This window comes from Spermophilus citellus (assembly GCF_964194105.1).
Source record: "Spermophilus citellus genome assembly, chromosome: 4".
In the NCBI taxonomy this organism is placed as follows: Eukaryota; Metazoa; Chordata; class Mammalia; order Rodentia; family Sciuridae; genus Spermophilus; species Spermophilus citellus.
In genome coordinates this window covers 43,583,825-43,601,682 of record NC_138185.1, presented here as the reverse complement: position 1 = coordinate 43,601,682, position 17,858 = coordinate 43,583,825, and the positions used below count along the sequence as shown (strand labels likewise).

Sequence of the window (17,858 nt, the reverse complement as noted above, 5' to 3'; positions counted from 1 at the left end):
AATTAAGTTTAAAGGGTCTCTTTATTTTGACAAGGCAGGAAATACTTTTTGTTTTAGACACTGGTTGTAAATTTTAAAAACCAATCACTGGCTATTAAGACACATTGTGAAGTCTACATTTAAAACACAAATTGGTTCCATCTCCCCATTTCTACTCTCATCCAAATTCAGTTTTCTTATTAAATAAGACTAGTGTCTCTTTGATAGGTAAGTTCCAAGGAGGACAGACATTATTCTTACCATTCCAACTCTCACTAGAAGAAAAATCCTCTGTAGTTTCAGGCTTCCAGATCTTTTTATAGCTTATATTCATCCAATACATGAATGATTTTTATTATAAGGAATTCCTGTCATTAAATGTGAATTTTATGGAGCTGGCCACAGAATTTATATGATAAAAACTGAATACTGAGATGAATTTTACCAGTTATTTTAAAATAACTAGTCTAATCTTGTCCCCTTAGAACATCTCCAAACTTGTGTTAGAATTAGGCCTGCAAGAGGAGCTAGCTGTGTGTGAATTCCCTTAGGTTGTTGGTTCTGTGGGTCTGGCCTGGACAAAAACTACAAAGTGAAACCACAACCGCTGAGATCCTTAAAAGCTGTATACCTACCTTCTGTGCAACAACACATCAAATAACCTAGAGTTTTCTACACTGGACGACTATACTTTTCTATACTGACGACTAGAACCGGGAGTGCTAATAGATCTCAGGACAGTTACACAGTAGTGGCTTTTTTTGATTATGTGACACTATGAGTTTTAGAACAGAGAAAGGAAAAGAAACAAATCTAAAACAGGGTAAGAACTGTCCCCATCACCCTCAAAATAAAGTATGAATGGAAGGCAATGGGTTTTTTTTTGGTTTCAGTTCTAGTTAAGTGGATACACATTGTCTTAATCCCTTCTGTGTGTTATACAGAATACTACAGACTTGTGTTTTATCAACAACAAATTTATTTCTCACAATTCTGTAGCCCGAGATATCCAAGATCAAGGCACTGGCAAATTTGGTGTCTGGTGAGGACCACTTCCTGGTTCACCGATGGTTGTCTTCTCCCTGTGTACTCACAGGGCAGAAGGTACAATAAGAGCTCTCTAGGTTCTTTTAAAAGGGCACACATTCCCTTCTTGAGTATTCCATCCTCAAACTATTACCTTCCAAAGGCCTCAAATACCATCACATTGTGCATTAGATTTTAACATCTGAATCTGCAGGGATGGGAGAGTTCAGACACATAAACACTGTAGACATCATATAAGAATCCAGGGAAATTCTGGTGAAGAATACACTTGAGCCACATAATGAAGCTTGTAAGACTTTAACAAAGGAAAAGTGAAAATATTCCCTTTATGATGAAAATTATAATATTTACGCACTGAAACATCCTTGACAATATTCATCCTTTGGGTTTGAGGTATGGTAGCACAATCCTTCAAAAGAATATTACTGATATAGGAAAGAATCAATAATGTGTAGAAAAGGAATGTCCTACTCTCCCTCACTTAATGCTTCTTCAAGATTTCATATGCTCTTGTGCTGTTCCTGTCTTCACCATTTTTAATTTCTTCTCAATGAAACTACTGAGAAAACAGGAAACAAAAATGGTGGTAATGAGCCAGACGTAAAATTTTTTTAACGAAGACCTTAATAAATAACTTTAAAATGAATATTTGTGCTCTAGCTATTTCCATAGTACTTGGCGAATAGGGGTTTGTTGTTTCTTTTTCCTTGATCCATCAAAAGTCTTGAAAACTTCAAAAGATGTTGTTCTCCAGGGCTTCGATTTTTTTATGTATAGAAGAACAGATTTCACTACTAACCTCATCTGTTTCATATTCTGATGGCCTCTCTACCAATATAAATTTAGTCTTTATACATAAAAAAACAAGTTTTCATAGCAGCAAGTCTGTATCCATTACTGTGAATCTGCTTTCAAGGAAATTTGATGTTCCATCATGAATTAAATTATTTGGTCTCCAAGCAACTTCATTTGTATAATGTCAGTAGAATTTATCATTCTCCATCAAAATTCGAGCCATTCTGTCATGTAAATACAGTTAGATGGTGAAATCTCACCACCTTCATGGCAGTCATCAAAAACCTTAAAAAAAAAAAAAAAGAAAGTTTATATTCAAACTGAATTTTTAAAAATATCTATGACCCAACCACTATTTAAAACAATATTTTTCTCAACTTTTAAAATTGAACAGGATTAGGGGTATATTTAACAACATATTATAATAGAACTGCTTTCTGATCATAGTTTAAAGGGAGGCCTTTTACTGATGCATTAAGATGATTATGTTTACCTGCCCACTGAGTAAAAGGCTACCAGGAGGAAACAGAAATGCAAGAAGAGAGTCCTATACTATGAATGCTTCACGTTTAGCTATCTTCCTTCTTATGAAGGGTGCTAAACAGAATTCCCAATGTTAGTCTTTTATCTATGAGTTAAAATCAGGACAGAGTGAGCTTGGGCATATAGACAAGGGCCAGTAAAATGAAATATAGCACAGACTAGCAATCTGAGAATATAAATCCATGAGAACTTGGGAGTATCTCTTGCTCTGTTGTAGCCTCAGTGCCTATAGCATACAGTTGGTGCTCAAAACCCACCTGGGAATGAATAAACCAAAGTGCTAGGACATACGGGGAAAAATACATCATTTTGGGGTTTGAATTCTGACAGTTGCTTCTAAATTGTTGCTTTTAGGTCTTCTGAAGCCTAAATTCCCTTGCTCTTAAGAGGGAAATAACACTATATGCTCCCAGGACATAAGGAGGATTAAATGAGACCATAAAATGAAAATCATAAAGAACATGCTGGGCCAGTGGTAGATTCTCAACAAATTTCATTTCCCTCCCTAGATGAAAAAAAAAAAAAAAAGTGTCTATTTCAGGGCCAAGAGAAGAAAAAATGCAAATGTCCTTAACCTGGTTATTCCAAGAAAGAATGTAAGGCAAAGTTTGTTCATTAAAGGTCTGTTCATCAAGGTTGCATGAAGGTTTGAACAGCTCTTGGTCAACTCTAAATAGTATGGGAAAACTGGAGTGCTTGCTCTGTGACATTTACACCCGGCAGTAAAGTGAAGTCACTTTAACTTACTGGGCAGAGCCCGCAGGGTGCTCGGACTAAACCTGTGGGTGGGATGATTGGATTGACTGCCCTGTACAGTTTCATATGTCCGTCTACACTGCCAACTGTGCCTTCTTTTGCAGCAATGATAGTCATCTCCACTTTCCCATCATAAATAAGCGTATTCAAGATGGTTTCAATGTCCTCCATGGACAACTCTACCTGAAAAAAAAAGATAAATTAGAAGGGATGCATAAAGGATAAGAAGACATCTTTTTGGAGGGTGTTATAAACAGTAAAGGGTCACAATTCCTTGGTGAAATGGCGAAGCACTGTGCTGGAGAGGAGTAATGGAAAGCACAAGGAGGGTGAACGACGCTCCAAGTTAGGACAAACCCCTGAAATGCTAGGGACAAAAGTCTAACCTCAGGCTGAGTCTGACACTTTTGAAGTCTTCATCACCCTAAAGAAACATTTCTTTGGCAAGAATTTTATAAAGATTCTTAATATGCTTGCAAAGTTTCTAGTTCTTTATAAATCAGAAATCTGTTGTCCAGAAAATGAAAATAACTTGTCCAAGTGCTACTTCAGGGGTTGGGCTGTAGCTCAGTGGTAGGGTGCTTGCCTAGCATGCACAAGGCCCTGGGTTTAATTCCCAGTACCCCCCCAACCCCCCCACCCCCCCAAAAAAAAACAAGTGCCACGTCACGTAAGCAGCAAAGAATACCAATAAATGATAACTGATGTCATGATTGAGGTTTTGCACATATGCTAAACTATTCCTGCAAAGGTGAAGAACTTGTTAGAACAAACTTCTGACTTTGGATGGTGAAATGCACCACTAGACCTGTACTTGGCTACTCTATGTCCCAAACTCAAGAATGGTTTAGGCAATGTCCAATGGGAATGACTGCCTTTTCCTAAGGCTTAGGACAATGTTTTCTCAATGTAGATTCAGCAGAATGTTCATAGCTATTACTGAAAAAGGGACCTGGTCAAATAATGCTTGGTACACACTGTACATTATATCTTTGTGATGAAGAATAAATTTTATATAAAAAGATAAGAAAGTTCTGACCTTGCTTATTCCCAGTTCACAAATATATTTCCATACTTCATGTGATGAAGCAAATGAACTATTTCTTTGTATCATTGGATTCTGTTTGCTTTCTCGTGCTGTTTCTGCCTATAGGGGTTGGAATATAAGAGATCTAAGCAAGAATGTAGTAAGCACTTTCTGAATGCAATTTATACTGAGTCAAACCAACAGTAGAACACATTTGTTTACTAAAAAATGTAAACTTTACTAAAAAATGTAAAAGAACTTCAGTTCTTTTCAATCTTATAAAATGTAGTATATAAGATTAAACATCCTTTATGAAGAAACTTTTTTAAAACATAACTTTTGGTGATGTTTCCTCAATTATGCCTTACCTTGGTTTGTAGGAATTTAAAACACTGTTGGTTAAGTACTTCTACAAATTCAGATTCAAAATCCTGGTCACTGTACCAGGCTCCACCAGTCACAGACCGGTCCGGCTGAAGGTTATAGAGCATATATACTTTCTTTTTGGAGGCCTAGGAAAGAATACACACAGTTGATGTGTGATAACAGTTTCTAAAAATTAAGTTTTTAAAAAGCAAACTTTATATTTTAGCAAACTTTTAGATATGCAGAATTACACAAAGATAGTAGAGTTGCTGTATAATTCATACTATTTCCCCTATTATTGACATCCCTATTATTAACATGTATTAGTATGATGCACTTTTCACAATTAATGAATCAATATTGATATAAATTTTTTTTTGAAGACAGGGTCCCACTTTGTTGCCCACGATGGTCTGTTACTCTTGGGCTCAAGAGATCTTCCCACTTCAGCTTCCCAGGTAGCTGGGAAGTGCAAGGAACACTTGCACTTGTAGCTGAGGTTACAGGAACATGCCACCATACCCAGCTTGATATTATCATTAACTAAAGTCCATTTTTTATTCATATTTCATTGGTTTTTCCCTAATGTCCATTTTCTGCTCCCAATTCAGGACACCATATCACAAGTAGTTGCCATTTCTCCTTAGGCTTCCTTTGATTGTGACAATTTCTTTCTTTCTTTTTTTTTGCGGGGGATGGGGGTAGTATTGGGGATTGAACTCAGAGGCACTCAACCACTGAGCCCCATCACTAGCCTTATTTTGAAATTTATTTAGAGACAGAGTCTCACTGAGTTGCTTAGCACCTCGCCATTGCTGAAGCTGGCTTTGAACTCAAACTCTTGCCTCAGCCTCCTGAGCCACTGGGATTTATAAGTGTGCGCCACCATGCCCGGCAGTTGTGACAATTTCTTAAACACTTATATTAGTTTGGACTCATGAATATTTATTTTGTAATTTGAATTACAATCCACTACTACTGTTATTCCAGTTTTTCTAGCTTTGAGCATTGGAAACTTTTCAGTTGGTTTCTGAATCCCTTTGACATACCCCAATCATTGTATGAGTGTTTTACACTTCTTACTTTCTGGTGCTATAAGATATCAGGATCATCTTGTATATTTCCTGTCTTCATCCTAGACACAGCCACTACTCCAGGAAGTCCTAGGTCACTTTATTGGAAAATGCTATCAGAAACCATTAATTTGCTACTGAGGTGCCATTACTTCCAGACCCTCTTAGCTGACAGAGCAAGATTTGTAACCCCTGTATGTATACATACCTATAATGAGTATTTCTGTATGTAACCATTTACATCAAACATGAGTTCATAATAATATCTCCAACACTAAACCACTACTACATGGACTGCCTTGCACTTAGCTCTAACTTTCCAACTTTCTATTTCCACTCCAACACTAAGAAATCTGAATCTCACTGTTATTTAATAAAGAATTTAGTTAGCCTTTGTCTCTCACTTTTTTTTTTTTTTTTTTTTTTTTGGTTCTTTTTAGTTATACATGGCAGTAGAATATTTTTGTCTTGATTCCTGGGAAATAACCACTACTTTTTAAAATTTCCCAATAACATATTTCCTTGTTATTTACTGGTCCCTTGGACCATACCTGGATTTATGCTAACAAGGTGACTTTTGATGAACCTCTGAATGGAAGCTTTCCATGCCGGAAAGCCCAATAACATGATTTAGAAGGTTGGAACATCAATCTAATCTTTTAGAAGGGGAGCAGAGCTAAAGCTTGAATTCAGTCACATCAAGCATTCAATTGATCAGACCAATATAACAAAACTCCAGTGAAAATTCTGAATATCAATGCTTGGATGAATTTCCTCGGTAACCATACATCAATGTGCTTGGAGGGTGATATTTCCGGAAGATATGGAAATTTTTTCATTTTGGAATCCTCCCAGTCCTTGACCTATGTGTATCTTCAATTGGCTGGTTCTTTGTAGCCTACATAACTGTAATGGTAAGTACAGCACTTTCTTGAATTCCAGGAGTATTCTAGCGAATTACTGAATCTGAGGGAGTCTTTGGAGCCTCTAAATTTGTAGCCAGTTGGTCAGAGTGTGGGTGGCCTGGGGAGACCTGAACTTACAACGGGTGTCTCAAATGAAGATACTCTTGGAGGGCGGACGGGGACTGTGCCTTTAACCTGTGTCAGAATTGCATCGCAGCCAACACCCCCCATCGTTTATATACATATTCAATTCTAATACACTATGTATGGTAGTATCAGAATGATTAGTCAGAATCCTCATGGGAAAGAATTGCATCAACTCAAGTACAGTACTCATGTACACTTTCTTCGCTTTTAGTTTTTCAGATATCCCTGTCCGACCTCCTCCCCCTTACTTCTTTTTTTGTTTTTGTTTTTGTTTTTTGTTCTTTTGGTACTGGGGATTGAACTCAGGGGTACTCAACCACTGAGCAACATCCCCATCCCTAGCTCCATTTTGTATTTTTATTAAGAGACAGGAGGGTCTCACTGAGTTGCTTAGTGCCTCGCTGTTGCTAAGGCTGGCTTTGAACTCACAATCCTCCTGCCTCAGTCTCCTGAGTTGTTTTAAATCACAATATAGCTTAAAGAATAAAAACTTGAAACATACTTGGAACAACATATTTAAATGAATATTTAGGGAAAGAAAAAACTACTTACTGCTACAGACTTAACAGCTTTGATAAGCTTTTTACTTTCCAAATTCTTTAGAATTTTGTTGATTTCTGTTAATGGTAAGTTACTTTTATATCGAATATCTCTGCTCCATATTCCTATAAGAAAGTAAAATAAAATAAGTTGCACTATGGTGTTTATGGCTTTTTGTTTCTACTCCTACCACATATATCTCATTCCAAAACTACCAAAATAAAGTTATAGTACATCCTTTAACAAAATGTTTTACGTAACTGTTTTAAGATAAAAATGAACAAAAACACAACCCTGGATTTAAAAAAAATACAAAATTATGCAAAACAATAAATAAGTGCTATTCTTTTCTTTTTTCTTTCTTTTGGATATTGAACCCAGAGGTGCTTAACCACTGAGTCACATACCCAGCCCTTTTTATCTTTTTATTTTTTGAGAAAAGGTATGCTAAACTGCTTAGGGTTTTGCCAAGTTGCTGAGGCTGGCTTGGAACTTGGGATCCTCCTGCCTCAGCCTCCCAAATTGCTGGGATTACAGGCATGCTCCACTATGCCCAGCAATAAGTCCTATTCTTTATAGTATAACTGGAAACTTCTTAGACTCCCATGAAGGTATCTTCTTAAAGGCATATGAAAAGGACATTTTTGTAATGAAAGACAAAAAACATGAATATTAATAAATTAACTTATGTCATCTCTTTCATCCCTTCTGCACCCTAATCTCTGTCTCCTGATATTTTCATTCTAGACTATAAATGTGAATAACAAACTTATACTTGGGTCAGAGGGTCAACTGCCATCCTCAATTGGGAGGAAAAAAAAAAAAACCTTTTAGCTGAGCACCTCCATGCATATACATCCATTATTTATACAATACTATATTTATAAAGTAGAAATATAAAGTCTATGGTTCTCAAAAACACTAAAAGCCTATTGTGTAAAGTCATAATTAAAAGAAGGAAATAAATATTATATGTGGAAAGGAAATCTGTAAGCTACTATCAAAGACTCAAAGGGACTGGGGATGTGGCTCAAGTGGTAATGCGCCCGCTTGGCATGCGCATGGCACTGGGTTCAATCCTCAGCACCATATAAAATAAAATAAAGATGTTGTGTCCGCTGAAAACTGAAAAATAAATATTAAAAAAATTCTCTCTCTCTCTCTTCTCTCTCTCTCTCAATTTACAAATAAGATGAAGAAACTCAGGCTCACATGTGTCCTGCCCCAAATTTCATGGGTTGGAAATTTAATCCCCAAAGTCATGCGTTAATGATATTTGAGAGGTGGGACCTCTGGGAGGTAATTGGGTCATTTTTCATGGATCAATGGGCTACTCAGTGAGGGGCTATTATAAATGTAGCTCTCTCTGGGTAACTTCCTGTCCAATCAAGTGATCCCGTGTTACCTTGGGATTCTATGAAGAATTTCATCAGCAAAAAGGCTCTAACTAAATGTAGCCCTTGGACTTGGAACTTTTCAGCCTCCTGAATTGTAAGAAATAAATTTCTTTAAAAAATTTCCCAGTCTGTAACAACATAAAACAGATTAAGAACCATCATATAGCTAAAAATGTAAAAAACAAGTTTTGCATAGATAATTCATTCATGTGGTTCAGAATTCAGAAGGGTGTCCTTCAAACATATGTGTGTCATAAGTGCATGTTCTATTAGTTTCCTCTACTTTTTACACACATGGCATCATTATACTCTACAGACTAAGCTCTACCCAGAAGCCAGAATCTCAATCCTACATGTAACCCCAAAGACAAATGTTTTTTCTATTTCATCCTTCACGTGCTTACCTTTATTTCCTGCATCCTCTATAATTTGATATACTAGTTTTTCTTGGTTGTCTGATCCCTTCATTTTGCTGTAGGGGAATAAAGTAGAATTAAAAAAGCAAAGGGGTATAAGACATCTAATAATCTATATGACTACTTAAATGAATTAGCAGACAAAGTCATCACATTGACTTATTTACCAAAAAGAAGGGCTTACCTTAAAAAGAATGAGACAGAGCTGTATGTATCAACATGAAAAGATGTCCAAGATATGGTAAGTGAAAAAAACAAGTTACAAAACAGTATGGATAGTGAGATCCCAATTTTATTAAAAAAAAAAAAAAAAAAAGGAAAAAAGAAAAAGAAAGAAAAAGATTATATATAAATATATAATCACTATGAGTACTTATATACAGTTAGAAGAAAAGATATATACCAAATTATTAGGAGTGGTTATTCTGGGAAATGGAAAGTATGATAGGAAGTAGGGATGATATGCAGGACAGGATTGTATTAGCTTTTTTATTTTCCTGACACACACAGTGTTTTTGCAATATTTACTTTCTTAAAATTAAAAAAAAAAAAAAAAGTTGCTTACCCAGCATTCTGAGAGTCCTTTATTCTGTACAAAAGGCCTGTATTGCTCCTTAAGAGATCCAACTGACCCTAATGATAGTTTTTTAATAGAAAGTAGGAGTCAATTATTTTAGAGACATACACATATATTTCTACATAAAACACAGTGACAGATGTTAATGCAGTCTTTTTTTATGAATTCCAAATTTTATTTATTTTTTATTTTATTGGTTCTTTTTAGATATAATAACAATAGAGTGTATTTTGACATATTATACATACATGGAGTATAACTTAGTAGGATCCCATTTGTATTTTAATGCATTCTTTAATGTTTTTGTTTATTATAGAGTAAAATATTCTATCTTCCCCATTTAATTTTTAGTTTCTCATTTGAGACTTAAGGTTTTTTTTTTTTTTTTTTTTTTTTTGGTACTGGGGATTGAACCCAGGGTGCTTTACCACTGAGCAACACTCCCAGCCCTTTTTATTGCTTATTTTGAGACAGGGTTTTGCTAGGTTGCTGAGGCTGGCCTCAAACCTGCAATCCTTCTGCCTTATCCTCTCCAGTTGCTATGATTAAAGGTGTGTACCACCATAACACGTGAGACTTAGGTTTTGACAAAAGGCCACCTATAAGTATGCTAGGCAATCTCTCTACCACTAAGCTACATTGCTAACCCCAATGTATTTTTCCAATAGATTCATCTCAAAATATTTCTTTTTTTTTTTTAAGAGAGAGTGAGAGGGGGGGGGAGAGAGAGAATTTTTAATATTTATTTTTTAGTTCTCGGCGGACACAACATCTTTGTTGGTATGTGGTGCCGAGGATCGAACCCGGGTCGCACGCATGCCAGACAAGCGCACTACCGCTTGAGCCACATCCCCAGCCCCATCTCAAAATATTTCAAAATATCAACACTATTTTCTGTATGAAGAATATTTTAAAAACAGCTTTAGAACAATAAATTAAATTCCATATTCAAATCCAAATAAATCCAAATTATAGCATACATAAAAATGAAATATAATTTGTATAAAAAGTTCTGATAAGGTTAAACATGCATCAATATCCTACGGTACAATAACAAAATAAATTATATATTATAAAGTTAACAGTGACATTTACTGCTATGCATGATTTTTATTGTGTTATATGAAAGCTGGGTAGGAAGGTCAACCAATGAATGAAAGATCTGTAGTTGTTTTATTTCTATATAATGAAGCAAAAATAAAGCATGCTGTCATTCTTCTGAATTTCCATGGGTTTAACTTTAGGAGAACCCAGATGATTACACTATTGAGTTTCTGGCAGTTCTGGGAAACCATGGCTGAGGGGGTCCCATTCCTGAGTTGTTAAGACTGGAAAGACTAACTTGAACTTGAAAACTGACTTACATACTGGATGAACTTCACACACCTTCCCTCCCTCCCCCAATCCCAATAAGTGGCAAAGCAGGACCACAAAGTTATTTGGAGGCTCCATTCAGTTGTCTACTCAACCTATAAACATTTACTGAACATCCACACTGTGCTAGATGTTATGATAACTATTTGGGGGGATAAATTCTTTGTGTGTATGTTTTTCTGGGGACTAAACCTAGGGCCCTTAGGCATGCTAGACAAGGTATCTACCATTTAGACACACACCCTATGCAACAAACAGAAATTCGAAAAGGGAAACACAACTAACATCAAAACTATCTAGCTGGCATGAAGAAAGAGGTAAGAAGTCTCAGGAGGCTGAGGCAGAAGGTTTACAAGTTCAAGGCCAGTATGGGTACTTGATGAGACCCTGTCTCAAATAAAAAATAAAAAGGGCTGAGGATATATAGCTCAGTGGTAGAATGTTTGCCTAGCATGTATAAGAAAGTGCTTCCCATCTTCAACAAATGGTGCTAGGAAAACTGGAAATCCATATGCAACAAAATGAAACTGAATCCCCTTCTCTCGCCATGCACAAAAGTTAACTCAAAATGGATCAAGGACCTTGATATCAAATCAGCGACTATGCGTCTGATAGAAGAAAAGGTTGGCTCCGATCTACAGATTGTGGGGTCGGGCTCTAAATTCCTTAATAGGACACCTATAGCACAAGAGTTAATAACTAGAATTAACAAATGGGACTTACTTAAACTAAAAAGTTTTTTCTCAGCAAGAGAAACAATGAGAGGTAAACAGGGAGCTTACATCATGGGAACAATTGTTTACTCCTCACACTTCAGATAGAGCCCTAATATCCAGAGTATACAAAGAACTCAAAAAATTAAACAATAAGAAAACAAATAACCCAATCAACAAATGGGCCAAAGACCTGAACAGACACTTCTCAGAGGAGGACATATAATCAATCAACAAGTACATGAAAAAATGCTCACCATCTCTAGCAGTCAGAGAAATGCAAATCAAAACCACCCTAAGATACCATCTCACTCCAGTAAGATTGGCAGCCATTAGGAAGTCAAACAACAAGTGCTGGCGAGGATGTGGGGAAAAGGGTACTCTTGTACATTGCTGGTGGGACTGCCGATTGGTGCGGCCAATATGGAAAGCAGTATGGAGATTCCTGGGAAAGCTGGGAATGGAACCACCATTTGACCCAGCTATTGCCCTTCTCGGACTATTCCCTGAAGACCTTAAAAGAGCGTACTACAGGGATACTGCCACATCGATGTTCATAGCAGCACAATTCACAATAGCTAGACTGTGGAACCAACCCCGATGCCCCTCAATAGATGAATGGATAAAAAAAATGTGGCATTTATACACAATGGAGTACTACGCAGCACTAAAAATGACAAAATCATGGAATTTGCAGGGAAATGGATGGCATTAGAGCAGATTATGCTAAGTGAAGCTAGCCAATCCCTAAAAAACAAATGCCAAATGTCTTCTTTGATATAATGAGAGCAACCAAGAACAGAGCAGGGAGGAAGAGCAGGAGGAAAAGATTAACATTAAATAGAGTCATGAGGTGGGAGGGAAAGGGAGAGAAAAGGGAAATTGCATGGAAATGGAAGGAGACCCTCATTGTTATACAAAATTACATATAAGAGGTTGTGAGGGGAATGGGGTAAAAAAAATAAGCAGAGAAATGAATTACAGTAGATGGGGTAGAGAGAGAAGATGGGAGGGGAGGAGAGGGAGGATAGTAGGGGATAGGAAAGGTAGCAGAATACAACAGTTACTATTATGGCATTATGTAAAAATGTGGATGTGTAACCGATGTGATTCTGCAATCTTTTTAATGTTTTGAATAACCAATAAAAAAATAATAATAAAAAATAAAATGTCTCTGAAGAAAAAAAAAAAAAAAGAAAGTGCTTCCCAGCACTGCAAAAGAAAGACAGTGAAGGGAAAGGAGGAAGGAAAGAAGGAAGAGTTAAAAGTGGACAGTCTCTCAGAGAAAAGGCTATGGCCTAATGAGAGATGTGGGTGACTTCCTAGACGATGGCAGATCTGAGTCCTAAAGGGTAACAAGAAGACAGTGTGTGAAGAAAGCAAGGAGGACAGCATCAGTCAAGGTTGTGAGGCATGAAACAGTTTGATGTGGCAGCAAATCAAAAACAATCTGTTTCCTCTGACAACTAACTTTGAGGCAATGTGGTAGAGGAGATAAGCCTGATGAAGAAGACAGGAGTTCAGTATTGTCAAGCTCAGGAATTTGGACTTGAATCTCTAGTGTTGAGGCAGGAGAGTAAATGGGTCAGACTTACATTTAAGGCAGATCAGACTGGCTGCTCTCAGGCAGGTGAAGTCAGGGAAGCCAGTTAAGACGCTACTGCAAAAGCCCAGGTAAAATCCAAGAGCCTGAACACAGGTAGGAGTAATAGGAATGAAGATGTGGTTCAAGTTTGAGCACTGATTAAGAGCTAAGATCAACAACATTTAGTGATTATTAATAATCATGTGTTTGCTCAAAATACTTCAATAGCTCTACCACTGCCTACAGCCTGTAACCAATAGGACTGGCAGTAGGCAGCAGATGTAGAGGTGGTAAGAGAGGGAGGTACTGAGAAAGATCTTCAGAAAGAAAGAATGCAGAGGGAGGTCAGATGACAAAAAGGAATATAATCTACTGCCATAAATTCCCAGAAACCCTTTCACAATTCTCCCTGGAACTGTAAATTTTTACCATAGTAAAATGATGAGAGATTACAATACCCCTTTTATCTTTGGGCTAAAACAGGTCAGCAATCTGGTCCACTGCTTGTTTGTTTTTTTTTTTTTAATAAATAAAGTTTTATTGCAACATGGTCACAGTTGTTTATGTTATTGTCCATCGCCTGCTTCTTCTTAAAATGACAGAGATGAGTAATTGTAACAAAAACCATTTGGTTTACAAATCCTTAAAGATATACTATTTAGCACTTTTTAGAAAAAGCTTGCCAATCTCTGAGCTGGAAGGCTGAATGAAATGGTTTAACAAAATCTGATCTCAAATCTCCATATCCAGAGCCCTTACAAATCTCACAAAGCTGGAAGATTTAAAAAAGCATATCAATCATGAGGCCTAGTGCAGAACTTTTAATTAGCTGCTAGTAAAATCAAACTGAAACTCTTCTTAGGAAATGGGAGTTTTGATGACAGAAATTTGGACCATGCAGTACCACAAACTGGGTATTTTTGGATAGTTGGAGGAGAATGGTATCACTGCCTTCCATTCTTAAGGAGGACAGAATAGGTAAGAGCAGGCCTAGGGCTTCATGGAAAAATCCCACTGCAATGACTCTGGGGGCAGAGGCTGCCCTTAATTGGACTGCTGGCACTTAGCTGGTCTTACTTCTGCCTCCTGAAAAGTTCAGAGTGACACTGTGGAGAGTGAAACTCTAAATGAATAGACTCTGGGATGATTCACAGGAAAATCAAAGGGGAGATATTTCATAGGAAATGGTCCAAAACTGGCAGCAGGAAGTAAACAGGCATTGAGAACAGACTATGCCTATGTGCCCTTAACATACCAACTAAGTTAATAAACACAACAGTTTAAAAAAATACATGTAGGGGCTGGGGTCATGGCTCAGTGGTAGAGTGCTTGCCTAGCATGTGTGAGGCACTAGGTTAGATTCTCAGCACTACATATAAATAAATGAATAAAATAAAGATCCATCAACATCTAAAAAAATATTTTAAAGAATACATTTATTTTGTTCATCTTGTAAAATGGTACGTAATTATTTCTTCTCTCAATTCAGCCAGCCTGAGCTGTTTCCTGGCTTGGAGTCTTATTAGTTATATCCTAATCCTAGCACACTTCCTGGGTTTTTATTTTTATTTTATTTATTTATTTATTTATTTATTTATTTTTTGAGAGAGAGAGAGAAAGAGAGAGAGAGAGAGAGAATTTTTTAACATTTTTTTAAAAGTTTTTGGTGAACATCTTTATTTTATTTTTATGTGGTGCTGAGGATCAAACCCAGCGCCCCACACATGCCAGGCAAGCGCGCTACCGCTTGAGCCACATCCCCAGCCCCACCCTTTCTGGTTTTATGTCCAGTGTACTAGTTGAGGTTATTCAGAGAAAAAGAACTAATAGGAGATATACATAGTTATATTTCACTAGAAAGAAATTTATTATAAGGTATCAGTTTGTGTAATTATAGAGACTGAGAAGTCCTATGCTCTGCCTTCTGTAAGCTGAACACCCAACAAAGTCAGTGGTATAGATCAATGTCTAAGAACCAGAGAGACAATGGTATAGATCCCCATCCAAATCTGAAGGCCTAAGTACCAAAAGTGCTGAGGGAAGGAGAAAACTGATGTCCTAGTTCAAATAGTCAGGCAAGTAAATTCAACCTTCTTCCACTTTTTTTCTTCTATTCAGGCCCTCAAAGACTGGATGCTGCCCATCCACATTGGGGAGGACCATGTGCTTTCCTCAGTTAGCCAATTCAAATGCTAATCTCTTCTAGAACACCCCCAGAAATAATGTATAGCTAAGATAGCGTGGAATTCCATCTCCCAGTCAAGTGTAAACATAAAATTAACCATCAAGACTAATAGAAGGCAATAACAATCATAATATATAAATAATTATGTTAGCTAGTTGGATTCTCCTTACCATGGACAACAGTCTATTGATGGCCACTGCCCGTTGTTGGGCTTCTATATGAGGCATTTCATTCTGAATTACTTGGTCTGTGATTCCATGAGGAAATTGATGGCATAGTTCTATAATCCTAGAAACAAAGGTATTAATGATATCATTTATATTTACCTGCTTCAAGAGGCAGTGGTAGAGAAGTACAAGCAGAATAATTTGAAATTGTGCCTTTCCTTTATTCACATTTGGCTGATACTCTGAGTTTGTATGATGATTTTGAACCAAAGCATATTAAAAATTGAGGAAGCTGGGCTGGGCCTGGGGCTCAGCAGTAGCACACTTGCCTGTCATGTGTGAGGCACTAGGTTTGATTTTCAGCACCATAACGAATCAAATTTAGTTGTCAATACCTTTATTTTATTTATAAATAAATAAAATAAAGGTATTGACAACTAAAAATATATTTAAAAAATGAGGAAGTTGCTTTTTACATTATTAGTGTTATTTAAGGGGAACACTTCTTTTCATCAGATATAAATTTTAAATTAGCACAAAAGTCTAACAAAAACAGAAACTATATTAAAGCTGAGATTTCAATGTTCTCAGCTGAAATAAGTATAACAAAATTAAGTAGTAAATCTGTAAGCAAGAAACAAATGCAGACTTTTTGCAACTTCAGGAAAAGTTCCTGCTTTATTATTCCAAATAATTTTTCCCATGTAAAATAAATGTCCAATAGTTTCTGGTATGTGGGAAGATAATGTTTGTTAAAGTCACAATGAAGCCTCATGGAGAGAAGCTTGGCTATATAAATAGCACAAGTTGAGAAAAGGTTTACTCTCCAAACCTATTAAACTGGATGAAACAAGATCAGTAACAGCCACCTGGAGACATTACAGGAGGTCTCATTCCCACTGGAGGTCGAGGAGGCCCACCTTGGTAAAAGGATACCACTGGCAGGCAGTTCCTGCCCATACAGAAGCTTAGCACCAGGAAAGTAAACTGGCATGGCTTGATTATGACCACCATACTGACCATGAAGTGGCATTGGGGTGGGGGGTGTCTCATTCCTTGCTGCTGTGGGATGCCTGGCTGTGGTGGCATCATACCTTCAATTGGTCCAACTGGTGGATTACCAATAATGTGGACACTTCTTTTGGGAAGTGATAAGGAAGTGTTAAGATAATTCACCATAACTGGGGCCTGTTTTTATAATTAGCCCTAACAAATAAGTCCAAATCTTGTTTTAGGATTAATAAATGCGTTGTTCATAACAATTTAAGAAAGTCAAGGTCTCTTAAAACTATGCGATAATGTAGAATTCACTGTTATCGAGTATATAACATTGGAAAAAGCTTTAGATGCCCTAAAATCCTGAGTTCAATACTTCTTCTAAACTTTTCGGGTTAATGTTGCTTTGTAATCGCAAACTGAACCCTAACTTGGCCCAAACGTTCTATTGTAGAAGTTCCCTTAAGTGATGGAGCAATCCTGAATTAGAATATGTATCCACAAGTACTGCGGGGGGAAAGACAGGTCTATTTTCAGAGCACTGATTTCCTTAACATAGGTAGTGCACCAAACAGCATCCGGGCAAAGTCAGTTATACCCATCATTGCAAGCTGTCGATCCCGTCTGGAACTTCTGAAGTCCTGTTCTCCTAGGGAAGAGTATTCAGAATGCCGCATTTTATTTCCCCGCGTGCTCACTCAACCTGCTCCGTCCACTCCCAAGGAGTCCTGGAGAATGGATCCGGTTGCCTAAATGACCGCCCCTCTGCGGGAGGAAAGGGGGGTCTGGAACCGGGAACCAAGCCTCTCTGACTTACCTGTTTTCTATTTCGACCGGATCCGCGTCGGGCGGCTGCACCTTCACCTTCACCTCCGCCATTAGGGCTCAGTTCCTGAACCCTGGAGAAAGAGACACACGGAGTCACTGGATTACTAATCACAGAACACCGGTAACCGCGGAAGACAGCAGACGCCCGAGAGCGAGGGGCCTTCTTCCTCGTGTCGCAGCCGGTCCTTGCTAGTCTGTCGGCTTGAGGCGGCCAAGCCGCGCCTGCTCCGCACCACTCGCCGGCGCCGACATAGCGTCTTGTGCCGACATAGCGTCTGTCGAACAAAAGAACCTGGTTCTCTTATTTCGAGTAGCAACGTCACCTCTTAGCACTTTCCAATTTCTCGGAAGGCATATTCTTGGATATCTACGGTAAAGCCTTCGGAATAGAGATCCAGGCTGGTACCAATCTCTCCGCCCAGTGACAGGGGCGGAGCTGGTT

General features: G+C 37.6%; 1 protein-coding gene across 3 annotated transcripts; it reads right to left on the bottom strand.

The window, feature by feature from the left end:
• Positions 1–17,605, bottom strand: POLR3F (RNA polymerase III subunit F). 3 transcript variants are annotated; one of them, XM_081289872.1, is made up of 10 exons: positions 17,187–17,317; positions 15,596–15,713; positions 9,557–9,624; positions 9,176–9,196; positions 8,980–9,047; positions 7,191–7,303; positions 4,516–4,659; positions 4,160–4,267; positions 3,112–3,303; positions 1–2,106 (listed from the first exon to the last, which is right to left on the bottom strand). In XM_081289872.1, the coding sequence occupies exons 2-10, from the start codon at positions 15,650–15,652 to the stop codon at positions 2,029–2,031; spliced, it is 849 nt and encodes a 282-aa protein (XP_081145998.1). In that variant the 5' UTR covers positions 15,653–15,713; positions 17,187–17,317; the 3' UTR covers positions 1–2,028. The 3 variants fall into 3 exon arrangements, with proteins under 3 accessions (XP_081145998.1, XP_081145996.1, XP_081145997.1); XM_081289870.1 differs by lacking the exon at positions 17,187–17,317 and adding an exon at positions 17,406–17,605 and having other exon boundaries at positions 2–2,106; XM_081289871.1 differs by lacking the exons at positions 9,176–9,196; positions 17,187–17,317 and adding an exon at positions 17,406–17,605 and having other exon boundaries at positions 2–2,106.
• Between the last annotated feature and the right edge of the window lie 253 nt (positions 17,606–17,858).